This window comes from Frieseomelitta varia, unplaced genomic scaffold (genome assembly GCF_011392965.1).
Source record: "Frieseomelitta varia isolate USP_RPSP 00005682 unplaced genomic scaffold, Fvar_1.2 scaffold_558, whole genome shotgun sequence".
Taxonomy (NCBI): domain Eukaryota; kingdom Metazoa; phylum Arthropoda; class Insecta; order Hymenoptera; family Apidae; genus Frieseomelitta; species Frieseomelitta varia.
Window position 1 is genome coordinate 253,542 of NW_025110321.1, and position 25,188 is coordinate 278,729.

General features: G+C 34.2%; 2 protein-coding genes across 8 annotated transcripts in view; both read right to left on the reverse strand.

Annotated features, from left to right (window-relative positions):
* Positions 1 to 1,374: 1,374 nt before the first annotated feature.
* LOC122533861 lies at positions 1,375 to 19,027 on the reverse strand. Of its 3 annotated transcripts, XM_043663969.1 has the most exons (7): positions 18,823 to 19,012; positions 18,524 to 18,729; positions 15,927 to 17,184; positions 11,238 to 11,581; positions 8,663 to 8,826; positions 4,431 to 4,615; positions 1,375 to 3,994 (listed from the first exon to the last, which is right to left on the reverse strand). In XM_043663969.1, the coding sequence occupies exons 3-7, from the start codon at positions 16,029 to 16,031 to the stop codon at positions 3,698 to 3,700; spliced, it is 1,095 nt and encodes a 364-aa protein (XP_043519904.1). In that variant the 5' UTR covers positions 16,032 to 17,184; positions 18,524 to 18,729; positions 18,823 to 19,012; the 3' UTR covers positions 1,375 to 3,697. The 3 variants fall into 3 exon arrangements, with proteins under 3 accessions (XP_043519904.1, XP_043519902.1, XP_043519903.1); XM_043663967.1 differs by lacking the exon at positions 18,524 to 18,729 and having other exon boundaries at positions 18,823 to 19,027; XM_043663968.1 differs by lacking the exon at positions 18,823 to 19,012 and having other exon boundaries at positions 18,524 to 18,816.
* A 632-nt stretch (positions 19,028 to 19,659) lies between these two features.
* LOC122533852 (caskin-1) overlaps positions 19,660 to 25,188 on the reverse strand; it is a 38,048-nt gene continuing 32,519 nt past the window's right edge. For all 5 annotated transcript variants that reach the window (XM_043663952.1, XM_043663950.1, XM_043663948.1 and 2 more), the window contains one exon: positions 19,660 to 24,977. In XM_043663952.1, the coding sequence (XP_043519887.1) occupies positions 24,720 to 24,977 (258 nt within the window). In that variant the 3' untranslated portion in view covers positions 19,660 to 24,719. The remainder of the gene's footprint in view (positions 24,978 to 25,188) is intronic.

Consider the following 25,188-nt stretch of genomic DNA (forward strand, 5'->3'; position numbering starts at 1 on the left):
GTTGAATACCAAAACTTGCATGTAATGGAGGAAGTATGGAATTAGGGTCCTCGCCACGAGTTTCCTCCTTGTGGTAAGACCTGGTAATTGATATCGTTTTCCAAACATTAATCTTTGCAGAACGATATCAAGCTCAGAATTATGCAACCTACAGTCCAGTTTAGAATGTGCAAAATTCTCTATATATCTCATCTATGGCAATGTCTATTCATATACTTTATCTGTGACTATGGTCAAGGATGATACAGGGTCTGCTTGATGGAAAAGAATGCCCTTCTCTTCTTAGCACGTCATTTTATAATTTTGTCTATGGTAAATCGAAGAGAGAGAGAAAGTAGCGTGGATGACCAACTACCGGAATTTGGTCTATGAATAACTGTTGAAACTATTACTGACTTGTGACTTAATATTGTCAGGCCTGGTTGGTCATCCAACAGGTATTATTGTTATACATACTTGCGTGTACAATTAAATTTTGTATATAAAGAGTATAGTATAGATCATGATGCAATTGTACAATAAATGTTTTATTTACTTTATTGTACTATCTCTGTATCTTATTCTTTTATTCCACACGTTATCCTTTACAAAATTTCAAAGTTACAAATTGAAGGATTTGTGGTAACATTTAAATTGTATTTATTGAAAGAAAAAAGAAGCAATCTGGTATTACTTCAAATATTGTAATAAAAGCGAATGTAATGAAGTAGTAAAAAAAAAAATAAGAAAAGAAACAAGATTTGCTAGGTATTCAGATGAAATAAAACACTTTCTAATATTAAGTATACGTTTTTACTTTTATATTCTTTAAATGTAATACTTAATTTTGTGTATGTCTCTTTCCTTCGATACAGTAATATAATATAGATATACGTACATCTGCGTGATTTTTCGTATTTTTTTGTATGAATAAATTGAAATAATCTTTGTCTCGAGAAATAACTCCGACATCTTCTGACTTTTTATCGATTAAAAGCACTTTTTCAACAGTACGTATATTTCATTCTAATTACACATATTGAAAAAACTCAGAGAAAACCCCTTACCACATAATATTTTCTAAACAACGAAACTAATGATGACGTCTGCAAATTTACAATGGTTAATGTAGGCTACTAAATTTCATATGTTAGTTACAATATCTCGTGTAAGTGTTGTTACAAGTAGAATTTAAAAGTACTGTTTTCATATGCAACGGATCTACAGAGGATAAATCGTGATTTATATTATTTATTAGTAAGGGGTTACAAACACAATGAACATTCATTTTTATACGTATGACTGCCGAACGTTTCGTTCGTTCGCGAACGCCAAACACACAACTCACGACTTTTGTAAAAAATATGGAGATACAGAATCACGAGGAAGATCAAATAAGTCAGATAAATATATTTGTTCTCGTATATATATATATATATATATATATATATTTATATATATATATACAAATTGCTCTACAATAATATCAAGGAACAATATACTTATTCAATTGATGACTTTTTAGTTGATCTATTCTCATATCACGAATCATTGCGAGTTTGGTTAAGGCCGCCTTTCGAAATTCTTGCCTTTCTATTTACCACTCTTACAACTCTATCTACTATTTTAAATCTGTCGGTTTTATGCATATAATAAAAAATTGATCGCGTACTATAAGTAATAGCTCAAATTATCAAATGTAAAAATATTATCAACGAGATATAAAAAATGATGAAGAGACTTTTAACTTTAAATTTCTAACATTAATAAAAAAAAAAAAAAATGAAATAAAAATCATATGTTAAAATTATAAAATATAATGATCAATAGATACTTTGACATTAATTGTTTGAACAACAAATCGTAATTCCTTTTTTGTATTTTACAATATTCGATACGTGTAAATGTAAATTTTTGGTATTTAAGTCGAAATTATATTGACAATTGAAACAATTTTCACTTAGAGAAATACAGCAAACAGCTATAGTGTTACGGGTCAACAATTTTATTACTGCATATGAAAACCGACACTATCATAACGCGCGTTATACTTGTTTTCAACCATCAAATTATAATTACAAAAATATGTATATATTGTTGTATGCAACTCACAAGATTCTTTTCATTTCGACTTTTATCGATGCGTCGTCGACAGAAGTCGGTAATAATAAAGCGAGTAGTAAATATTACCGTATGGCGTTAAAGCTTGCGGCAGCACTGTTATTTTTAAAGCTACTTTATTTATTTGTCACTCATACACCATGTTCCATGGTAATTCGATAAATTCATGCAGGTTTAAAATTCTCGTCAATGTTACTATTTGTATGAACTGACTTGAAAAATACACGTGTTAAAACAATTTTAGAATCCGATAAAACGAGAAAAAACACGAATTACAGAAACGTCACGGTGTATCGAACAATTTTAACGAAGTTTGCATGTACCTCAAAACCATTTTATAATATCCCGCAATTTCTTTGAACAATATGTATTTCCAAGTACATCACAAGCCTATTATATAGTAATTCATAACTTCGTCGAATCTTCAAACTTTCCTTTCTCATGAAGTCTGGCATGAGTAATCGTAACAAGAGGAAGACCTTCGAAATTTCTACCGGCACGTTAAGAATACAAATTATCAACATGTTTCATCTCACGCATCCTTCCGTAATATACATAGTCTCTATTTTACGCGAGTATTTTACAAATCTAATGTCGAAAATACGACGGTAATAGTAAATTTTAACGTCGTTATATATATATACAGAGCGACAATCCAAGAAATATTGGCTTTCTTGCGCGGGATAAATACATCTCTACAATGGTTACAATTTCTTGATCATCCGGAATGAACAAAAACCTGTATCTTCTCGTAAATACACATAGTTCTGGGCGAAATACATTGTAACGTGCATCAAAGCAATATAATTGCTCGCGCCCTTCAAAACGTTTGTTACAACGAAACAACATTCATCTGATAATACAATCGTTTAAAATCCTTCGACATTAGATATCATCTAATCTCATCAACGTTTGCAAAAATATTTCGTCATGATCGAACCATATTTATATTTATTCTTTCTTTCTTCCGTCAGTGCTGCTGTCTCTTCCCCTATTTGTCCTCATATTGAACGAGCAGCAGTCCAAAAGGATGGTTAATACTCGATTTCGATCGGAGGCAGCGCTAATTTGCCAACGACTGCAAATGGCACGACTCTTTCAGCAGCCGCGCGACACAAAATATTTTAACAAACAACTCCTTTCTTAGAGAAAGTCGTTGCTCTACCATTGGCAACTCTACAGAGCGTCTAACGCTTCTTTATTATCGACAGAACGACAAATGAACACAAATGACGTATCAGATCATTCCACAAGTTATATTGCAATGTTAATATTCGTAATTTCCCATTGCATTGGCGATATTTCTGAATTGCACTTCAACTTCGTAAAAAGGGAAGGGAACACTTAACTGTGTTTCATTAAAATGTGTGAAATCGTTGAAAGCTAATGTTTTGAGAAAGAATAAACTGATATTGAAGAACGTCTTTCAAAAGGCTCGTTACTTATGGAACAACCTAACAATTGTATTGCACACACGACAGACATGATTTCCCTCTCGCGAAATCGTTCGATGCGGCGCCTTCTTTTGAACGAATTGCAACAGCGTCTTAAATAGCGATAAATAGCGATAATTACAGAAAAAAACGATGGGGATGAATCAGAGATGCGCGAGAACCTCGACAGCCGCCACTGGAGGCGTTTGATCGCCGCTTAGGATCACCGGCTCCGATTCCGTCTGAACGATCCTGACGAGATTCGCGTCTTTCTTCGACGGCGTGACATTCGTGTTCGACGCGATGTTTGATCTAGCGCAATAGCTCGGCGGTCTGCTTTCTCTCGTCGTGCCGGGGGTCACAATGCTTCCAGCATTCGATCTGTAGGTCGGCGGTGGCGAGGACGTTGGCTGCAGTCGATCTAGAAGGAGCAGCCGTAGCCTGTACTCTTGCATGCTCGCCTGAAATTGCATAAACATTTATATTAAAATAAATAGCCGTACTGCACGCTCGACTGAAGTTACATAAATATTTATATTAGAATAAACATATTAGAATTTATATTACATAAATATTTGTATTTACTAGTTTCATGTGAAAATTAAATGCTACAGAGAAATAATTAAACTGTTGAAGTGTTAAGAGTCATGTATATATTAATATTCTACGTTTACTATGACGAAAAATTAATTTGCAGAATCGTCAATAGACTTTTTAAATATTCGATCTTACTGTTCGTTCCTGATATGTAAATAGAAAAACGAATAGACGATGGGGTGTTGAACGTGCCACCAGAAATGGTTAACATAAATCTCATTTGAGGAGATATAGAGAGCATCTGTTGGAAATCGATCAGAACGCGTGCAAACCGGTGCAGAGACATTTTTAGGGTGTCACCTGATAACTCGGCGGTGGCGTTCTAAATTGGAATTCCGGATAAATCATGGCGGCGTACGGATGAATTGGCCTCGCCGGTGGGATCCTGCTCGAGATCCCTGTGAAACCAAAGAAACTGCCACAATTTTCTCGACTGGTCACTCGCCACGCTACAGCGCTCACGGTTACCAGAACCACTCCTATACCTGTAACAGAGACACACCGTGTCAAAACATACGTTTAATTCCCTTCGAGTGTTAAATGTTTGTTAAACTGCACACTCAAATGCAAAGTAACGTTAGCAGTGAAAATTTAATTACTATCTAAGTTAAATTCAGTTCCTCTCGACTTGCGTTTAAAATCTATACGTCAGTTACCAAATTTCATACCTAGACCCAGTCTGGTAACTTTTTATAACTATTTATAACTATGATAAATAAATAAAATAGAATACTCATCATACGTGCATAATTTAGTTTGTCGAGTACGATTAAAATGAACGTGGCTCGAACCGCAAACGAGTTAGAACGTTAAGAGAACGAGCGATCTAGCGAAATTGTGATATAAACCAGTGAAAAGTCGAGTGAAATGCAGCGGACAGGCAGAGTAAAGATGACGTCGATCGTTAAGCATTGTCGCGTGTTCTCACGAGCCGGGGGCACGCGAGAGAATAGTGAGAGCTGAAGAAAATATCCTCCTCGGAGGATCCAAGCTTTCGCGATTCCACACCCATCCGCGCTTCTCTCTCGCGGCCACCGACATCTCCACTCTTTTCGTCTCTTAATCCTTGTAATTTCCTAACCGAATCCTGTAATCTTCTTTCGCCCCGCTCGACTTCGTTCCGCGCTCTGCTCGTAACCTCTCTTGGTTTATTTGCATTTTAAATTCTCTTTTCTTTTCACGTACGTAGCCTCCAGGCATTTGCTTTTTTAATTAGACACACACGCCGCGTCACACCGTTCGTGATCGATTTATGACCGAAAACATGTATGAGAAGTTTAACGACGTGTCGATCGAAGAATTTATGTGACAACAGCGTGCATGCCAAGCGCTTGAAATAAGAAAATCCGTATAAATGCTTGAAGTTTGCTATATATATAAATACTGAAGTTAGCTACATTAGCTGCGTGAAGTTGGCTATATTTATCTTGTTTCTGGGAAATTCTCCCGATGATCTATCAAACTTCACCGAGTTTCTTCTTGCAAACAGCCGACAGGTTTCGAGTTCCACTACGTTGCGAGAAAACGTCGTTGCGTTGGCGCGTAACACGAAAAATTCAGCACGACTCGATATCCACTTAATAAACCCATTGGATTTAACGGTTCGTTAATGCCATTGAATCGAAGAAAGTAAGCAATCTATCTTCATAGCCCGGGCATTATCGTGTGAAATTGGTTCAACACTTTCACAAGGGGAAATCTAGAGATATCCAGAATATCTTTTTATATTAAATTTTGGACAGGTTAAATCATTCAAATATCATGCCTGTATTTTATCCATTGCTAGCCTTTCGTGATTTTGACGTTCTTCTGAGATTCAATTATAGCTCAAATACATGTAAAAGAATTGAAAGAAATACCAGACAGGATTCTTTAACTAATTGTATATAATAATTATAACTTATTAGCTTTGTCCATGTTATAATATTAATATTTTAATTGATTTTCCATCAACCATTTCTTTTCTCCCTGAACTAATTTACATTCCATGGACAATTTTCTTCTCTCTGAACAACTCTCGTTTGGACTTTTCTCCTTGAAATAATTATACGCAACAGGTATAAATATTTTCATTAATTTCCTATGAACGTTGGCTTTCCGCGAATTGGGAAACAAATACTTTTATGTAAAGGCTCTTTCTAAAAACTTTTATTCTAAAAATATTCTCCATATTAAAAAAATTGGTTTTCTATGGATTGAAAAAAAAAGAGCTTTTAAAATTAGTTTCAAGAACCTTCCTCTCCAAAAAGTTAATCTTCACCGAACTCGCCATGGAACGACACGTTTTTACAAATCTCATTGCAACGAAAATTTGATGTTCGAACGGGTGCCTAATGGATCGTTGGTTCGTTGATCGGTTTCAACCGGAGAATTCTCAATTTTGTGTTCCGTGAATCTCACGGTCCCTCCACGTGTAGGCGTACGATCCCTGTAGGTTAGCGCGTTCTCCCCATTGTGAGAGGCATTCTATGCGGGTCGCAGGTTACATGCCCACGTTTAGAAAGTAACCAGTTGCCAGCACGGTTCTCCCTTCTTTCGTATAGCGCCACGATCGGCCGATCTGGCCGAGCAACGGGCCCCATTGCGGTTTTCTCACTGCCGCTGCTCCGTATTTCATAACTTCTTTTCCTTCAATCCTCCCAGTGTCCCTTCAACGTATTTCTTTCTTTCTTTCTTTCTCTCTTTTCTTCATTCTTTCATTTTCTATTTTTCATTTTTCCTCCTTGACTAATCATTCGTTCCGTGTTTAATTTTTTTCCGAGCGTTAAACGAGTTTGATTTCGATTCACATCGAAATTTATTTATTTCGTTAGATGTGCAGTTCCGTTCGTGATGAAAATATGAAATATACGAGGTATTGAAGGGAGTTTGTTTGCTCGAATGTTATCGATCAATTAATACACATTGAAATTAAAGTATTTTTCGAGCTAATGGATGTTTGATGTACAGCGATAGTTATAGATATTGGCACACCTGGCGGCATTTGGTACAAAGGTGCTTTTCACTCTGCTTTTCCCTCTTATTTCATTCGTATCGCTATTTGCTTTGTAACGTTTGTCTTTGAGAGATTAAATTAAAGTGAAAGCTCGAATTTTCTAATAGACATAATCAGTAAATGTTCCATCGAGATCAGAAAGGTCTAAGGTATTAATTCAATTCTATTCACTGAATGCTCTTTCGACGTACATACTTTAAACAGAAATTAACATTAATTGTTACGAACTTCGCAATTCAATTTTTATTTGAAATACTCTTTTATACTTTTATAGTAAATCATTATTCATCGAATTTCATGTTCTTATGAAAATTTTACTTCAGAGTGTTACTTTTATCAAATATTACTGCTCAATATTTCGGCTTAACAAACATTTTTATCATACGCGTGAAACTATTCACTTTTGTTTTTACCACGAGATGAACTTCCTTCCAGACATCTTATGCAAATCATTGAGAATATTCCGTAATGGAACAATAATACTCGATTCTTTTTATGCGCTTCATTCCCAAAGAGAACTTTTCTCTATTGTAAACAATATTTTTTATTGGGAAATGTTCCTGCGCCTATTCAATCTTCATATTTGAAAAGAGATTTGAAGATAACAGTTGGGAAAATGATGAAAGATTTCCGGAGTCCTCTGTTTGACCGTGTATTCCCCGAGAGAGAGAGAGAGAGAGAGAGAGAGAGAGAGAGAGAGAGAGAGAGAGAGAGAGAGACAAATGCCCTTCTTCAGAATTGTACACCGGGTTTAGACCAGCGTGACACGACTACGCGAAACACACTGTGGACGGATAAAGCAATTGTGTAGTAACAATGACATTAAAGAGAACAAAAATACGTACTATCATTTTTCTTACAAGTTACAATTTGTTCTGTTTTTGTTTCATGTCACTGGTGTAGGCATGTCACTGAAAGTAACATTGAAACAGCCGCGGAAAATTATAAATAACCGTAACCATATACTCTAAAAAATAATAGTGGTATATAAACGAAAGTAGAATACAAATGAATGTAAAATGAAAGAATGTAAAATGGTACTAAACTTTTGCACTGGTAATGTATGTACATTCTCTTTGATTGAACCAGCTCTCTACCAAAAGGTGATGTACATACTTTGTGAAAAAAAAAAAAAAAACTAGCTGAAGCAGGTAAAGAGTAAAATACTACTTCCTTTGTACTAATTTTAATGTGTGCGTCCAATAGAAATCACTCGACAAATATCCAAAAAGTATGAAAAATATGAAACAAAAGTTTCCAGTATTCCTCTGGAAATTAATGACCAAAAACAATAACCAGAACCATCAAAATGGTTTTAAATGTTCAACGGAAATTACTCTTTAATTCTTACTCAAGTAAGAATCTTTCAAATTCTTAAAATTGTCTGAAATAATCTAAACTTCAGATCTCATAGATGGCATAAAAAAATAGACGTGTATAAATTCACTGCTGACGTGAAGGGATTATCTTAACTTCACTCATCTTTCAGGGATATAAAAGCGTAAAAATTGATCAAGCGAGATATTCGATTTGTTACCGATCATGAGAAGCGCAACAGCAATGTGATCGCGGCCAGAAGCCCTGAGGGCCCCCAGCAGAGCACCAGCACCCGCGCACACCAGGCCCACCACGCCGACACCCAGTATGGACCAACGCACAGGAGGGGAACCGAGGCCACAACACTGCTTCGGTACTGCGTCCCTGCAAGACAAGAACCAACCGTTGGAATGACCCACTGACACGTACTCCTGGTAAGATGGCAAGTCGCTCGACACGCTTGTCGATTCTCTACTATGCTCGACTTAAGGAGTGATTTCTTATGAGCGTCAGACATTACCCACAGTACGTACAGGGGATACTACAATGGAGAAGCATATTCTTGTTTTTCCAGACGTAATTTTCAAACACGTTGTGTCACGTTGAACACGTAACAGTTAACAAAACTGCTAAAAAATCTTGGAAACTGAAAGCAAGATACTGTGTATTCAATATGGGATTTACTGTATAAGCGCGAAAAACAGAAATACTGTTTCGTTCAGTTGAAAAATCTCTGTCTCTCTGATCTATAGTGTCTAATTTTTATGTATCATACTGACAGTGATTGAATCTTGTATATTCTAATCTTGAAAATGTTATAATCTCTATATTATATTATTACTCTATATTATATTATATTATTACTCTATTATATTCTCTATATTATATTATTACTCTATTATATTCTCTGTATTATATTATTACTCTATTATATTCTCTATATTATATTATTACTCTATTATATTCTCTATATTATATTATTACTCTATTATATTCTCTATATTATATTAATATCTAATGTAATATAGAGAACTCAATATAATACTATAGCAATCTAATATTACAGAAGTTATAGTACAGGTTACACAGGTTGTCTTGCTCAACCGGTTAGATGCGTTGATTTTATTGCTAATTCTGAAAACTTAAGTGTCAAAAATTACGAACGACAGTGAAAGCAATAAATTTTAAAATCTAAACTGTTACTCTTTCAGTTTCAGTCGTAAGAACTGGTTAATCCTATCGTGGGACCTGAATGTCTTGATTGCCATGAATCGAATCCAATCTGGTTTGGTAGGATAATTCCACGATACTAGTGATATATTTAGCGGATGTCGATAAGACTCGTGCGAAAAAAAAACGAAAAACACGACATAAATATAGAGAAGTAAAACTAAATGTAGCTAAATGATAAACTATAAATACCATTAAACTATAAAGAAGCCAAAGCTCTATAGAAACTACGGATTTACAAATTCGGATTGCAATACTCAGCATAGACAAAGCTTTTGAGAATAAGCCTTCTACAAATAATTGTGCACATTTATTTTTACTTGCTTTAATAGTTTGAGTTCATTCATCAAATGAACATAAAAGTACAGTGGCAGCTACTATGCTGGAATTTACATATTTGTAATCTCAATATTGCACAAAAATCAAAACAAGTTTGTAAAATCTATAAATATAGAAATAATGTGGAACCACAAATAGAACAAATCTTAAGAACTCAGAATTTTATAATATAATTTTGTAATATCTGAATTCACATAATTGGCAGACAGCATTTACGCAACGTTATTAAATGAAATGTATTATTTTTTAGACAGACTGTGTACATCGTCTAGTTCTATATGATATAATGCGTACAAAAGATTTAGTTGCAAAAGTAAAAAGTATATTTTTATGATTCTTTACAACTTGAGGATGATTACAACATGTGATTTAATGCACAGGTTGAACGAACATCCACAGTTCAAAGGAACGTTATAAAATCCGTACGAGTGTAAAAACGGCATCAGGCTCGGTGCGACAAGTACCGAAGAACATACTTGAAAACGTTTCAAAAAGAAACGTTCGTAATGGAACAGCAGAGTGCACAAAGCCATATACGAGAAGCGTTTACGCAGAGATTCATTGTACATTATACAAAAGCAAGTACAAAAGGAATTCGCGAATGGCGGTAGACCATCCATTATCTGTTCCACTAATATATAATACAAAAATCTGATTGCTTTCAAAACAGCTGAAATCCGTTCTCTAAATATTATGTTGTTTCTACAAAATTATATATTACGAGCACTTGCATAAAATGCATACAATGCACGTATAATACACAAGATAATATCTTTAAGAATAATACACAAGAATAATCTTTGGTTGAGTTCATTTAACCCTTCATAGATTACTGATAAGTTTCTACTTATTGTACTGATCTATTTTTAACTTATGGTCGATATCAATTACTCTTAACATTTTCTGGTCTAAACACTCAATCTTTAGTCATAAATACTTTCATTATCATTCACGAACGCTACTTGCAATTCTGTTCAGATTTATTTTTTAACAACACAGTAAGAAACGTGCTTCGTTGAAATACTTTGTGGCCGTTCGCAAATTTTTATTTCGCTTATTTTTATTTATGCCTGACCTAGAAAAAAGTTAATTTTATTAAATATATTATGAATTAAAGTATTCGTCATATAATCGTATTAAACTTGTATGAATTTGCACAAGCGTCCTTCATTTAACGTTGACTATGAGCGGTCATATATTTATGCAAATATACTCGGTGTATTTACCGGCCAAAAGCAGACACGCTGGTAGAGACCGGAAACGGTAGTCCAAGACTAAGGCCCCTGAGACCCAGATGAGGCGGTGGAAGATGCAGAAATCCCCTGGTGGGAGTGACCAGCGGTACACCCGGCGCTGTGGAAGAAGCCTGACATCCCGCCGATGTTCCAGGATAAGATGGTGGCATCGAGCATGATCTCAAGGCTCGACGATGTTGCCTCCGCAATCGCCTCTCTCTTCGACGAGCACTGCGAACACCGTCGAGGTCCTCCAGCGCCTCTGGACCACTTTGCAGTGGGAGTTCCGTTTGCGCCTCCGTTGAAGTGAAAGACCGAGCATTGTCCCGCGATTCCTGCGAGTTTCGCAGAAAAATTCAACTCTTTTACACGTACACGTATCACGAATTTTACTCCTCAATTGTAAATATAAAATATTGATCATCATTTTCCTATCATTCGAGCTTCACTTTCAGAATTTTCATGGTAGTTTCACTTTAGAAAATTTAGCAGAAATGTTTTCATATTATACGTACATACGAATTAATTTAATTTATCGAAAATGTAAGTAATTATTCAGAGCTGAATTAAAAATGAAGGAACGTTGTAATTAACGATGGCGGAAGCAGTCATCAATTACAACTGTAATTATATACTGTGAATGGTGAAATTTAAAAACGCGAGGAATATTCCACGTAATGTATATTGTGTGTATATGAAAATACATGAAATTTCCAATTTAAAATATATAAATATCCATTTAGTGAAATAAAACTACACTAATTACTGTTCGTACTTATAAATGATACATTATATTTCTACGGTTCATTTTGTAACTTGTTTAATGTCACTTTCTACTGGAAGAGAAGACGAAAAAAAAAAAGAAAAAGAACAGAGATTTTCAGGTCTATTATCCATTTTTCTCTACTAATTAGAAGGAAAACGCGATTGACCGTGTGAAATACACGATAATAATCTGAATTTTCACCGTGTACATAATACGGGCATTCTGCCCGTTTGTGACAGGCGAGGTGAACTCGAAATTGTTTCTTTTGCTATTCTATATCCAACTGCACTTTCGCGCGTTCTCTCCCATTCTAATCACGATTTCGTGATTTCCGTTCCTTATTGCTTGCTACGTAATCACTCGCATTTAACCTTTTAAACACGATATGCAGAGTGATGTTATTAGACAGAATTAACTATTTATTTTATTACCAACTTTGATACAGTTCAATCCTACATTCGGTTTAGCAAACAAATAGGATTTATCATGTTCCAAGAAAGCTAAAAGTCACGCGTATTAACAAGAAATGTAAGTTGAGGTTAGGTTTAGGTTAAGTTGAGTGGCGTGTCTTTTATTTTACGAAAATATACGAAAACGCAAGATAAAAAATATAAGTACAACAAATATAGAAATGTAGAATTCTATGAAAACATAAGTCAGAAATGAAAAAAAGAACGGAGCAAGATTAATCCACTAACATTTTAACTCAGACAGATAAATTAACTGGTTATTACGAGTTGTTTATTGTTCTCCGAATAAATTGCTTATTTATTACTCAATAAAGTTTTCTATCTTGAATTTTATGGTTATGCGAAGTGCGTGCAATTAAATGAGAGTAATGAGATCGTGGTTCTTCTTTTTTTTTTCCTGAAGAAATGGCGCCACTGTAAGCGGAAAACTGGACCTACCACGTGACCCGACTTCGACACGTCAAGTTTAAACTCGAACGACGGTGTAATTTGGATAAATACACGTTTCGGTGATAAGCGCCGCGCGAATGAAAAAAAAAAAAAAACAAAAACATGCGATTAACAAGGGAACAAGGCGGAATTTATAGTCGAGATCGCAATAATACTGCAATGGAAAGTAATATATACGAAGAAATATTCGATATGTATCGGCACAATCGTTCGTATTATTGGAAGTCGAGGAATGGAATATTACGGCATATTTCGCGAAATATCTCGCAAACTATTGGGTTTGGGCAACGATTTAAATAAGAGATTCAACTATGTCGAGAATTTGTACAATGTGTTTTTTTTTTCGACGAAGTTCGCGAGAAACGAAAAAATGTCCAAGATAGGTTAGTTTTAGGTTGGGTAAATAAATTGACTGAAAATTAAAACTGACAATGAAAGGAATCGAATTAGATGGAATGCAGAGTCTAGTTTGAGTTGTACGTTTGGTAGAATTGCAAAGAGCAATTTGAATGTGACATTGTTGCGTGAGACAACAATGCAAACTTTAGATATCAATTTACAAACGACGTTCGTAACCTGAAATTCAAGACGTTTTCACTTATAGTCCATTCAGAGTAATAAACGTGCTTGTACTGCGTCCGGCATACATACGACTCTAATTATGGTTAAATCAACTGGAATCTACAATGTTCAAACCCTTCAGTTACCTAACCTAAACATCGTTGTATCCTTTTTACCGAGGCTACGTACAATACGAGAATACATTTCACCTTTATGTCATACATGTAATAGTTACATTCGCTCTTTCTGAACCAATATCATTTTCCTTCAGATTAATTTGTAATTCAGGTTACGATACTCGATTGCATAAAAAAAACTCCTTAGCCTGCATTCGTAGAATACGAATAATTAATTGCATTCCTGAACCTAATGGCGAACTGGTGTTTGAAACGTTGCATAAATTCTCCTTCGAATATGTACGTTCGAGGTCGGGTTGTTGAAACATCGTTAGCTAGATCATCGTTTTCTCTTGCAGCGTGCATTAACAAGAAACGCGCTAGTTTTTAAATACATATACATCTACGTAAATATCAAGACATCTGACACAAACTCTTTTTATTTTCATAGTTCTTTCTTTGTAAATTTTTTAATACTTTGTTCGTATAATGCAGCGGTTCCCAACCTGGAGTACGTGAAAGTAATATTGGTAATGGCGGAAAACACCAAAAATGGAGTTAAAATAATAATACAAAAACAAAGTTATAGAGCTTTGATTCACAAAAAAAGACTTATGCTGTTTTAATGCTGTTCTTATTTATTTTGATCTTATGTTAGACTGTTAAAATTGAAATAAATTGTAAAATCAAAAATAAAAGCCTACAAATGTCATTAGATTGATTTAAGTCGTTTGATTATTTAGCTAACCTAAGAAAATTTAAAAAAACAAATATTTTTGAGGGATGGGAAAAGTTTATTAGAGGAGGAAGTATTCATAAATAAAAAGCCTAACGAGAGAGAAAACAGATTGCGAACCTTTAGTGGTTACAAAATATATATATATATATTTATATATATAATATTTGTATGTAATAATTGAAAAAAATCATAACCTCAATTTTGGTCATGGATATTTCTCTATAATAATGAAATACTTCGCGAAGAAGGTTATATCAAGTTACGAATTCTTGCCGATAGTCATGCGTTATACTCTCTTTAATTTGATCAGTCTTTGTACTTTCTCTAATTGAATTGGATGAAACAAAACGACGTGTTTGGCGTATTGAAAACCGTAACCGTAACCGCAACCATAACCGTACTCGTAACTGTAATTATTCGGTTTCGATTTCCCGAGTCGACGTATTTTTAGGAATTATACTTCAATCATGTGTCTTTCATTCTTATACTCATTTTCGTTTAAGCGAGCAATTTTAATTTAATCTACTACATAGCCATTATAGCTAATATGATACAATTCTGATACTTCCCATGAAACAATTTTCCTTTTAAACGCCTTTAAATCATGTCAACTATTGACAATACGTATTATAGTATTAATATAATATAGTTCAATAAGTTATAAAAGTTCTCAATGTATACTTTTATAATCATTATATTGCATTTTACAACACGTGTTATTTACCAATCTATTAAATATTATTATATTACATTACACAATTTATATAATATAATAATACTTAATACATACATATATACATACAAATTGAAATAAAACTTTAGCTCTGAAACTATATACAAGTAATATACTATGCTATACACATACAAACTGGAATAAAACTTTAGATCTAAAATGTGACTATTACAATGATCTTTTCTACAATAAGTTTGTTCCGCTGAAAAAATTAACGCCGTGTTATTCTTTCGTCGCCTTCCTTGGAAAAGAATAATGAAACTATCCTTGTCCAACCTTCGAGACGTATTGGCGCCGAGAATTCTATTGAATTGTTTACGAACATTCTCATTGCCAAAGCAGCAACATGTGTCTTCCTCGGGCACATGAAATGGATATTCAACGTAGTGAAAATATGTGTATATACCGAAGGAAATAACGAATATTAGTAAAACATTCAACTTAAAAAAAGATCACGAAAATTGGAACTTTAATCCTCTATAGCCAGAATTTCACTTGCGTGCAGAAGAAAAGAAATCTTGATTGTTCTTCACTTTCAAATTTAAAATCTGGCTGCTAATAAATTGTTGGGAATGAGTTATTCGATACTTTCATAATGGTGCATTGATGTGGTACAATAAGTACTTTCAAAATTATGAATGTGTGTGTATATATATATATATATGGATAACTTTTACCTTACACAATATTATAAACGATTAGTATAAGTGACATTTAAATAAAGAACTTCAAATGAAATAATTCCGCGTAATTTGAATGCTCAAGTGAAAGATCGTGAAAGGATTAAAAAGTCATTTGAGCATAACGTTAAATATGTACATAACTCGAGGAATAACGTTAAGTACCTGCGGTCTGTTGATCTGGTTACTCCTCGCATTGTCAACGGTTGCACCGCCTACCGCGACGACACTGACAGGCCTCGGGGCATTCTCGGACAGAGCCCCGGCCATCGTACGACTCTGAACATCGAACTCCAGGATGTAACGCGCCTTCCTTTCTTCTTTCTTCTTCTTCAACCTTCCTTCACTATCCCATACACTTTAATCCGAAACTTCGCCGTTCACGCTTCTCTTCTTTCTGTTCCTATTTTTCTTACTTTTTTTTCCATCCACGTTCCCGCCTCGTTCTCGCTTACCACCACATACAACACCACGTGCCTTTTTTTCTCACTGTATACACCTTTCTCTTTCCTCTGTTTCGATCGAGTACTCTTCTCTACTCGAACACTACGTATTTCTCTTTCCATTCATCCTACTCTCTTTTTTTCTTTCATCCTCTATTTACCGCTTCTCCTTTATGCTTTTCATACTAGTACGCGTAGCTGTGTTTCGCGCTTCTCTATCACTACCACTACCATCTCCATCAATTTTTCCCACCAACCCCTCGCAATCCAGCAATCCTACACACTAGCACGGATTTTAAACGCGTTCTTTTATGTTTTTACCGTTGCCTTTGCTTTACAGACATCTTTCCCGTCTCTCCTGGCTTTCAACTTCAATTATTCGTGTCCTCGCTTGCCTTTCGTTCTCCATTCGTGCTGTGCTTTTTTTCCCACCGCTCGCGACGCTCTCCGACAGTATCTAAAAAACTCACGACTCCGTACGCCTTTGTCCTCTTCTAACTTGTGTTTCGATACCGATCCCCCTAGATGTCTTTTATTTTCTCCCCGGAACGTGTTCCGACTCGAACGTGCACACACTTTGATTAAGAATTCTTCTTGCTTTTGGTCTTCTACCGGACGACCAAATTTCGTAGAAAGGAAACGAACTTGTGTTTCAACTGATTCTCCAATTGTCCGAGTATCGTAATCCACTGACGATAGAACAGAATGTTACTTTCATTCCCGTTATCGCTCAACTTGGCGCGTAGAACGTGTAGACACCTGTTGTTTCACTATTCTTCGGATATTCGGTCACGAAGCACGCTCTCTCGAACGGAGACCATTCGGGACATAATGTTGAAAAGAGCTTTTTCACGGTAACAAAGCTCGGAGAGAAAGCGACAGGAATGATCCGCTCTTGTTCCTTTTCATTAAGTAAGAGATCACGAGATTCGATTTTGGTTCCGGCTCTCCCTGTCCTTTTCGTGTCGCGCGTTTCAAACCTGTGAATGAAGATATATGCTTTTTTTTTACGAGTTTCATCGTCTTTCCTTCTTACGCGTTCCAGCGTGTGAATGCTGAAAAGTATCCTCCCATTTGTCTGAATATCGACTCGCATGCGAGAGTGTACAATGAAATTTCATTTCACATTTGCCAGCAATTGGCTTTTTCTTTCAAATCGAAACCATGCCCACGTGTGTAACTCAATGTTATAACTCAAAGGGTCAATCTCTTGTTTTACGATTTTCTTCTATATTATATTAGTTCTCGATATTATATTAGTTCTCAGCAGTTATAAATAAGATAATGTTACATTGCGTCAACTGTAAAACATTGAAAGCATTACATATACAATTTGTATTTATCAATCTTCAGTTTGAAGAATTAATATCGAAAATTCAATTTGTTTTTTTTCTTTCAAATTTCGAAGTCACAATTCCTAGTACTACGGGTTATATATATAAACTGAAAGGATTGAGAAGAATAATCTATAGAAATCGAGGATGATGTTTATTTAATTCGAACGGTAAGGCTGAATCTAAAAAGTTGCGACAGGGATTGCTTTGTTCTCGTTTTCTACTCGTTCCCCGCGAGTAGAGCGAAGAACGAATCGACCTCGATATCGTTAACGCTGCGCACGAGCATAAAAATATTTCCGTACTATAAATCTCGCATTTTCTCCGTGATGAGCGTCGACGATGAAACTCGTAACTGACCTGAAACTAACTGTATGGGAACGTTTACGTTGCAAATTATCATCGCGCGCTCGCTCGCGACCGTTTTGAGAAACGGTACTTCTCGCGCCCGTGTGTTTCTACGTCTTCGCACGATGATTCACATGATCCGACAACCGGCAGGCCGAAAACTTGAACCCCCTCCCCCCTCCAGCCGCTCAACAAAATTTCAAACGTTCGTGTGTTTCCCGCCTTCACGCGCCATTTTTAAACTTTTGTTTATTTACGAGATCCGAGTACTTTGTAAAAATCATTCGTTCGAAATTATTTAAGAGTCCGATACTAATGAAATATTATTTGCTTTAATTTTATTTACAATTGAAAGCATGCACGACACTAAGCAGAGAATATTAATAAAAAAAAAAAAAAGAACAAAGTTGAGTAAGAGAGAACGAAAATGAAGATCTTTAACAAATTTTCTTTTGACAATTGTCCAAACCTATCTTTTCGAGGTACATATTTATTCGCATTATCGGCCGTGACGTTTCAAGGCGAGAATTATCTTTCTTGTCTTCGACGAATGAGGATGCTGCGAATATTCGAGGATAAACGTTTGGTCACGAGCAAAGGGATAAGCGTTATTGATAGAAAAGTAGACGGTACGCACGTATTACACACAGTTTTCGAAGCTAATAGAGTACACATTCGAACACTTTCACAGCGAGAATCAGGAATCCTTCATCCTGATTTTTAAATCACTGTAAATCACTGGGGGGAGCCTTGACGATTTGCTCGAAAGAGAGAGAAAGAGAGAGAGAGAGAGAAAGAGGAAAAAGCATCCGGACGAAACGATCTCGTGGTAACCAGTAGCAGCTATGTAGCAGTATGGAAGGCAGTCGAGTAGAAAGAAGCTACTCCTCCGCCTCGAAATCTACGCACGATCACACCTCGCGCCAGTTGATTTACCTTTCGAACAATCCAGCCACGTCCGATTACGTTTAGCAATTATCACACGCGCGACTTACACTACTGTCTGTAAAGAGGAAAAAAAAAAAGAAAAAAAATAGGTCGAGAAACGTGATGTCATGATCTCGCAAAGAGCCACGCAAGAAACGACGCGTCTCGAACCGCGATAGCGGCTCCACTGGTGCACAAGGTGTACAACTTGTCCCGTCCGAAGTGCAGAACCTTCGCCAGCGCACTCGTACAGCTGAAAGTCGAACTCCCGCCGACGGGGAGCACCAATCCTCTTTCGGGATCCGTTTGAAAGCGAGTGAACTTTTGTATCGAGCTGTTGAATTTTCAGACAAATGCACCGATTGCGAAACTGGAGGAAAAGATTGGGAAAAATAAATTTAGAAGACGATAGGATTAACACGTTGACTAGTTGGTCGGTCGCCGATCTACTTCTACAAATATTTTACTTGTTTTATAATTAAATTGAGACGAATATCATTAACAAAGAACTTTAATTAATTAATAATAGATAATATACGCTAATAATTAGATAAAATACGCTTCCGTCGTATTTTATTGCAATATAATATCTTGTAAAAATAAAATATTTTGTCCCGCAAACAGAACGTGTACGTTTCGCACTCAAGGCAGTCAACGTGTTAAACGAAATGAAGACAATTCCGTCGGTCTTTTCAATTCTCTTTTTAGTAAGCGGTTCCTTCCATCGGAATTTTTTATTACGTTTTTTCATACTTCATGTAAACATGTAATTGATACGACTATAGCTATGTGTTTAAGCATCGCGTCAAACTGTGTAACAATTGGGAAATAAATGTAAACTGGCAATTGCTATTGCTCAATGATTTTTATATTGAAGATGCTACAGTTTACACAAACATATGACTGCTCAAATATGGCATATACAATTTGCACCTAAATCTTTTAAGGAAACTTAACACCTAAGAGTGAGGAAGTTCAACGTATATCTGTGTCTTATGGACTTCTTTACTCTCTTTCTCTCTCTCTCTCTCTCTCTCTCTCTCTCTTTTTCTCTCGCTCTCTTATAAGTAACATTACTTAGTTCTTAGTTCATAAAAATTATATTACTATCCATCTTGCTTAGAATCAAATTTTTCACAGCAGAAAATATTTGATTTTTCATAGCATCACAATGAAACGATATTTCCTTTACTAATTAAGAGATAAATCAATCAAAACTTATGCTTTATAGAAGATTAAGAATTATAAAATCATATTCTATGATAAAAATAAAATCAAACGATATTTATTATTTCCTATATAGCCTACTCCATTTCTTCCTAATCCAAGTGTCCTCTGTGAAATAATATATGTACGATAATGGTGATGGTACCCATGATGTATCCTGTTTTATGTTACGATAAAAATATGAGAATCTCTGTTTCCTTAGATAATGAAAATCTCACGTAACAGGATGATCAACCAATTATCTCGGGTATATATACTAAAAAACAATAAGAATGGAGTCTCTGTCAATTAGTTTTATTTAGTTATCTCTTTCGTCATATTTGATAAATCAATTAATGTATTCAACGTGCATTTAAACAAATACAGAAAGTAGGAGGTCCCGAGGACTCGTAAAATGCAATTAGGCGGGTATTAAATTCGCTGAACAAAACTGCAGCGACGCATACGTTTGTACAAAAACTATGACTAACTCGGTACAAATATAAATACAAATATAATTTATATATCTATATTTATATTTATACCTGTATCATTTATATTTATATAATATTTATATATGTATAATATGTATACACCATGTAGAAGCAATGTCTTCAGGAATTCTGAATTAGCTGCCAATCATTGAATTCTTTTTAGTACATTTCATCAATTACTATCAGCTATTTGTAGAAATGAAAAGAGAATCGCCTTAGAATAGTAAATGGTATACATTTCAGCTATTTTAAGAATGCCATGAACTGCTTTGAAGCATAGTCTAATACACAGTTTCTCAATTTTATCACTCGAATGTGTTATTTTAAGCAAATACCTCGATAGCGTATTTTACGCGTCTGATTTATGTATATATATATTCTTTTTTTACTTATACTGATACTCAAAATTTAAATAATACTTTTGTTTAAATAAACATCGTTTCGTATGTTATTGTACAATATCTTCTGTGTGACAGTTAAACGTTTATAACGTTTCACTTAAAATAATTTTTAAACATATTTTACAATTTAGAAATAAATAAATATTAAATAATTAAAAACATTTAATGCTTCGAGTGTTTCTTTTACACGTAAATTATAAATATCTAAAAGTTTTTTTTTTATTTATTTTTTGATTTTATGGAATTGAATTACAGTATAAAAGTCGGCAGTGTGTGTATTACCTTTTATTATATTTATGTCAATTTATGTATCGTAGAAACAACTACTGTTAATTGATCACACGATCGCACAATTATAAAATGTTCCATTTCCTACAAACATTTACTGGTTACTTCATTTCTGGTCAAATTAATCTAGTTTAATACCTGCATCGTGATATTATCTAGCTTTTATCATTTTATGTTAATTATCATCGTAAAAGTAATTTTTTCAAGTAAAGTGATATTTCCTATTTTAAATGATCTCGGACTACTCACGATTTTGTAGTCAATTTATAATTTCAATGTTAAAAATTTTATATCTAAAACTTAAATGATTTAATATAAATAAAACAAATTATTGAATCTCGATTAATTCTTGGAAGATTAAAAAAGGTTCTTCTTTCAGATGTACCTTATAGAGTAGCACAAATGATTACACTTATAGAAACAATTTCAAAAACGTTTCTAGTAATTAATAAAATATCTAAAACGTTTCAACCGAACTAAGCAGCAAATTAAACATTTGCATCAAATACAAATGTATTAAGAGTTTGTGCCATCTTTCGTTATTCATATATACGACTAAAAAAACCATCTATAATGTATACGATAATAATAAAGAATAAAAGTAAATAATAATAAATTGATAAATTTGCAGCACCGCAAAACAGTTTCCCTAAGTACACTGCTTAAACTGATATATGTATACCTACTATATACCTACAGTAGTTAACAAGTCTGCAGGCTACAATAATGTAGCCCCAATGTTTAGTTGATTAACCTAGGTTTTAAGTGTATTTGAAGATCTTGTATATATCCTACCACATTTTCTTTTCCTGTAATGATAGAGCATAACTGTATTTGAATATGTATAACGAATTGTATATTAAAGTTAAAAATAAAATACATTAAAACGATGACAGGGTCATTGAATTCATTGCAATTTATGTTCACTCACTGATTTCTATAGAAACAAAACAATTTGTACTCCTTAAAGAATGTAAAATAAGGAGTATTTCATTAGTAATAACATCACTGAAACTGTAGCTATTTACATATGAAAATTCCAAGTTCCATTTATACAAATTAAAAACATCTTTAAAATTTTAATTCAATTTTTACTTAAGTATATGTAAAATTACTGATATGTGAACAAAGACTTACAATGTATGTAACAAGTTTTAAATAAGATCACAGACTTTAAAATACTTGAAATTTAAGAAATATGTCATACACGAATTGATGAAGAATCTGGAATTATCATATATAAATGTATATGTGTGTATGCATGCACAAGATAGGTCATACAATCAAATACAAGATATAACTTGAATCAACTGTACGACTTACCCTGTGTACGAGGTCTGTTGCACAAAATTGTATGCACAAATCTATCGGTATAATATTTAAATTTCGATTATACCTGAACACTTTTTATCGACAAGATTTCACTACGACGATTACTTTGATTTGATACACGTGGATACTTTGCACTCCACATGTTTTTGTGCACCATATAACAATAGTGAGTTACACATACATCACTATATTAGTACGGATAATAAATATAAAATGTTAATTGGCATACAGTGCATATGATTCTGTATTTAATCTGTATAATCTTGAAATTTAATTGGCAGTCAAATGTTTATGTTGATTTTGTTCTCAGTCTTGCGAGAACCTCTTCTCAAGTTCAAAGAATGGAAGATGTAAATTTTTTCATACAAACTATTCGTAAACTCTTATAGAAATTGTATCATATTATAGTCAAAGATATAATTATGCTTCATCATCAAATCAACACGACTCAATAATATTTTTCTTTGACGTTACTGGAAGAATTATTTTACTCTGGAAAAGAGATACAAAAGTTGGTAGAACTTCAACGTTGTCCCCCAAACTTTTAACACATATTTTACGTCGTCCTGTTCGTTTTAACGTGTTGAATACGTTATATTCCCGTTTCTACTGGATATTGCCCGTCTCCGAGATATTCACAAAAATCTTTATGAAAATGATTTATTACATTATTCATGCCGCGTTGTATTCATACATTTTATGTGTCGAATTCTAAATACAGAGAAACAAGGATAAATGCTACTGGCCGGGGATTTATCTAACCCGAATCAATGTCAATAGTTATGCTACTGTCGATAATTAACAAGAAAATTCCTGGCGTTCTCAGAATTTTATCATATTAGACGCAAAATAATACTTTATAAACCAAAGATGAAAACGCTTCAGGAAGTGAACGACGACATGTGAAAGAGATTCATTCCTATAACGAGATTCAAAATGAATAAACAAGTGATCTTATAAATTATAAAGCAATTTTTGTTGTATTTTTATTCGTACATAGTATACGGGTCCACTTGAAAACCTCATAAAGTGTATCTAATTGGCATTCCATTTTAATAATTTTATAAATTTTCGGTTAGTTTTTTTAATTTCCGTCAAAAACAGATATACTATTTGTATTTAGCACGTCAAATGTGCTAAAAGTTTGAAGGTTTGACGGTAAAGTTCAACCCAGAAGTTTACTTCTTTGTATCATACTAATCTCAAAATGTCTAACAGTTCCAACAGTTATGAAGGTCCCAATCTAACATGCTATCGTTTTAGCAAAGGACGGAAGTGGAAAAGGAAATATACTAGCTGGAATGTACATATGTTGGTAGCAATGAAGTTTCCAGAGAAAGAGAATCAGTCTTTACGCCATGTGAATGTAAAATGCGTGAAATGTGTGTTGAGAATTAGACTACACTGATGTATTTTGCAGTCTTCTTATCATAAGGCATTAATATTCATTATCCTTATATATTAAGTGCAATTTTATTTTAGCGTACTTTTTCTCATACAACTATCTTTGTATAACTTTATTTTTTTTTTTCCTTGCATAAATTTGATTTAAAAGTGCAAGTTCAAAAATCTGCAAATATCAAACGTCAGAATATAATGTACTAAAAAAAATTTTCTTTGAATATACAGAATAAAAATACTGTAAAGAGAAATGTAAAAATCGCAAAAATTGTGCAACATTCAGGTGTCTCTGGAAACTTCGTGAGAAGCTCATGATATTTTGATAGAAAAATAAGAAGTTTTGTTCTATAAAAAAAAAAAAAGAAAGAAGGAATGAAGAAACAGATAAAAGTCAAAATTATACCGTGGAAGAATACAATCCACTACGTTAACTTATACAATTATAACAGGATATTATTGTTTGTGTAATATAACTTATGTTGTAAACCAACATGTAGTTTAACATTCGTCCAACACTGAACATTCTTTCCTCTCAATAAGGTCATTGCGATGTATCAAGCTGCAATTCACCAAATTCACATACGACTTTGTCTATTTAATCTTGCAAACTGTATGCGCTCATGATCTACGATATAATACGTCATAGCGTGAGAAATCTATGTTTTCGTCATTGATTTTTGTTACTAAAGTTGCATTTTTCGTGGTAGCACTAGTAATTAAAAAAAAAAAAAAATTAAGAAAGAGAAAGAAAAATGACAACAGACGCAAACGAACGTAGCGATGATTATGAATTCAAGCCTTGACGCTTTTCTTCCTCGAGCATAGCATCAAGTTCGTCAGTAAGGTTTGCAAGCATATTCCCAATGTCGTTCAATACATCCGCTGGTTCGCTCCCACCAGTATGATGGCTTATTCCATGACTTGGCATGTTGTTGCCAGTATTACCGCTTGCGTATTCTTGTGCGCGTGCAGCTCTTTGTTTTATCGTTCCGGCATTTTCATTTGCAAATGGTAGCGAGTCGGATTCTGTACTGGAACTTGACTGAAAAAATACGACTGATATTAATATATAATCCATTAACAAACGTGTACAATCAATTTAACAACCAATATACATAATTCAGGAATTATGTCAGATTTGGGACTAAGTCTGAAAATTAGTCAGATGTAGCTAATCTTGTGTTTATATACTTCATTTTCCAGATATAACATCAATGGATTTTATTAAGCCGCCGTTTATTAATCATAAATAA

Coding starts and splice junctions, on each gene's coding strand:
- LOC122533861 (XM_043663967.1), bottom strand. CDS start 16,031: ATGGCCGGGGCTCTGTCCGAGAATGCCCCGAGGCCTGTCAGTGTCGTC. Junction 11,582..15,926: donor ACCAGATCAACAGACCGCAG/GTACTTAACGTT, acceptor CGAAACTCGCAG/GAATCGCGGGACAATGCTCG. Junction 4,616..8,662: donor TGTTGCGCTTCTCATGATCG/GTAACAAATCGA, acceptor TCTCTGTTACAG/GTATAGGAGTGGTTCTGGTA.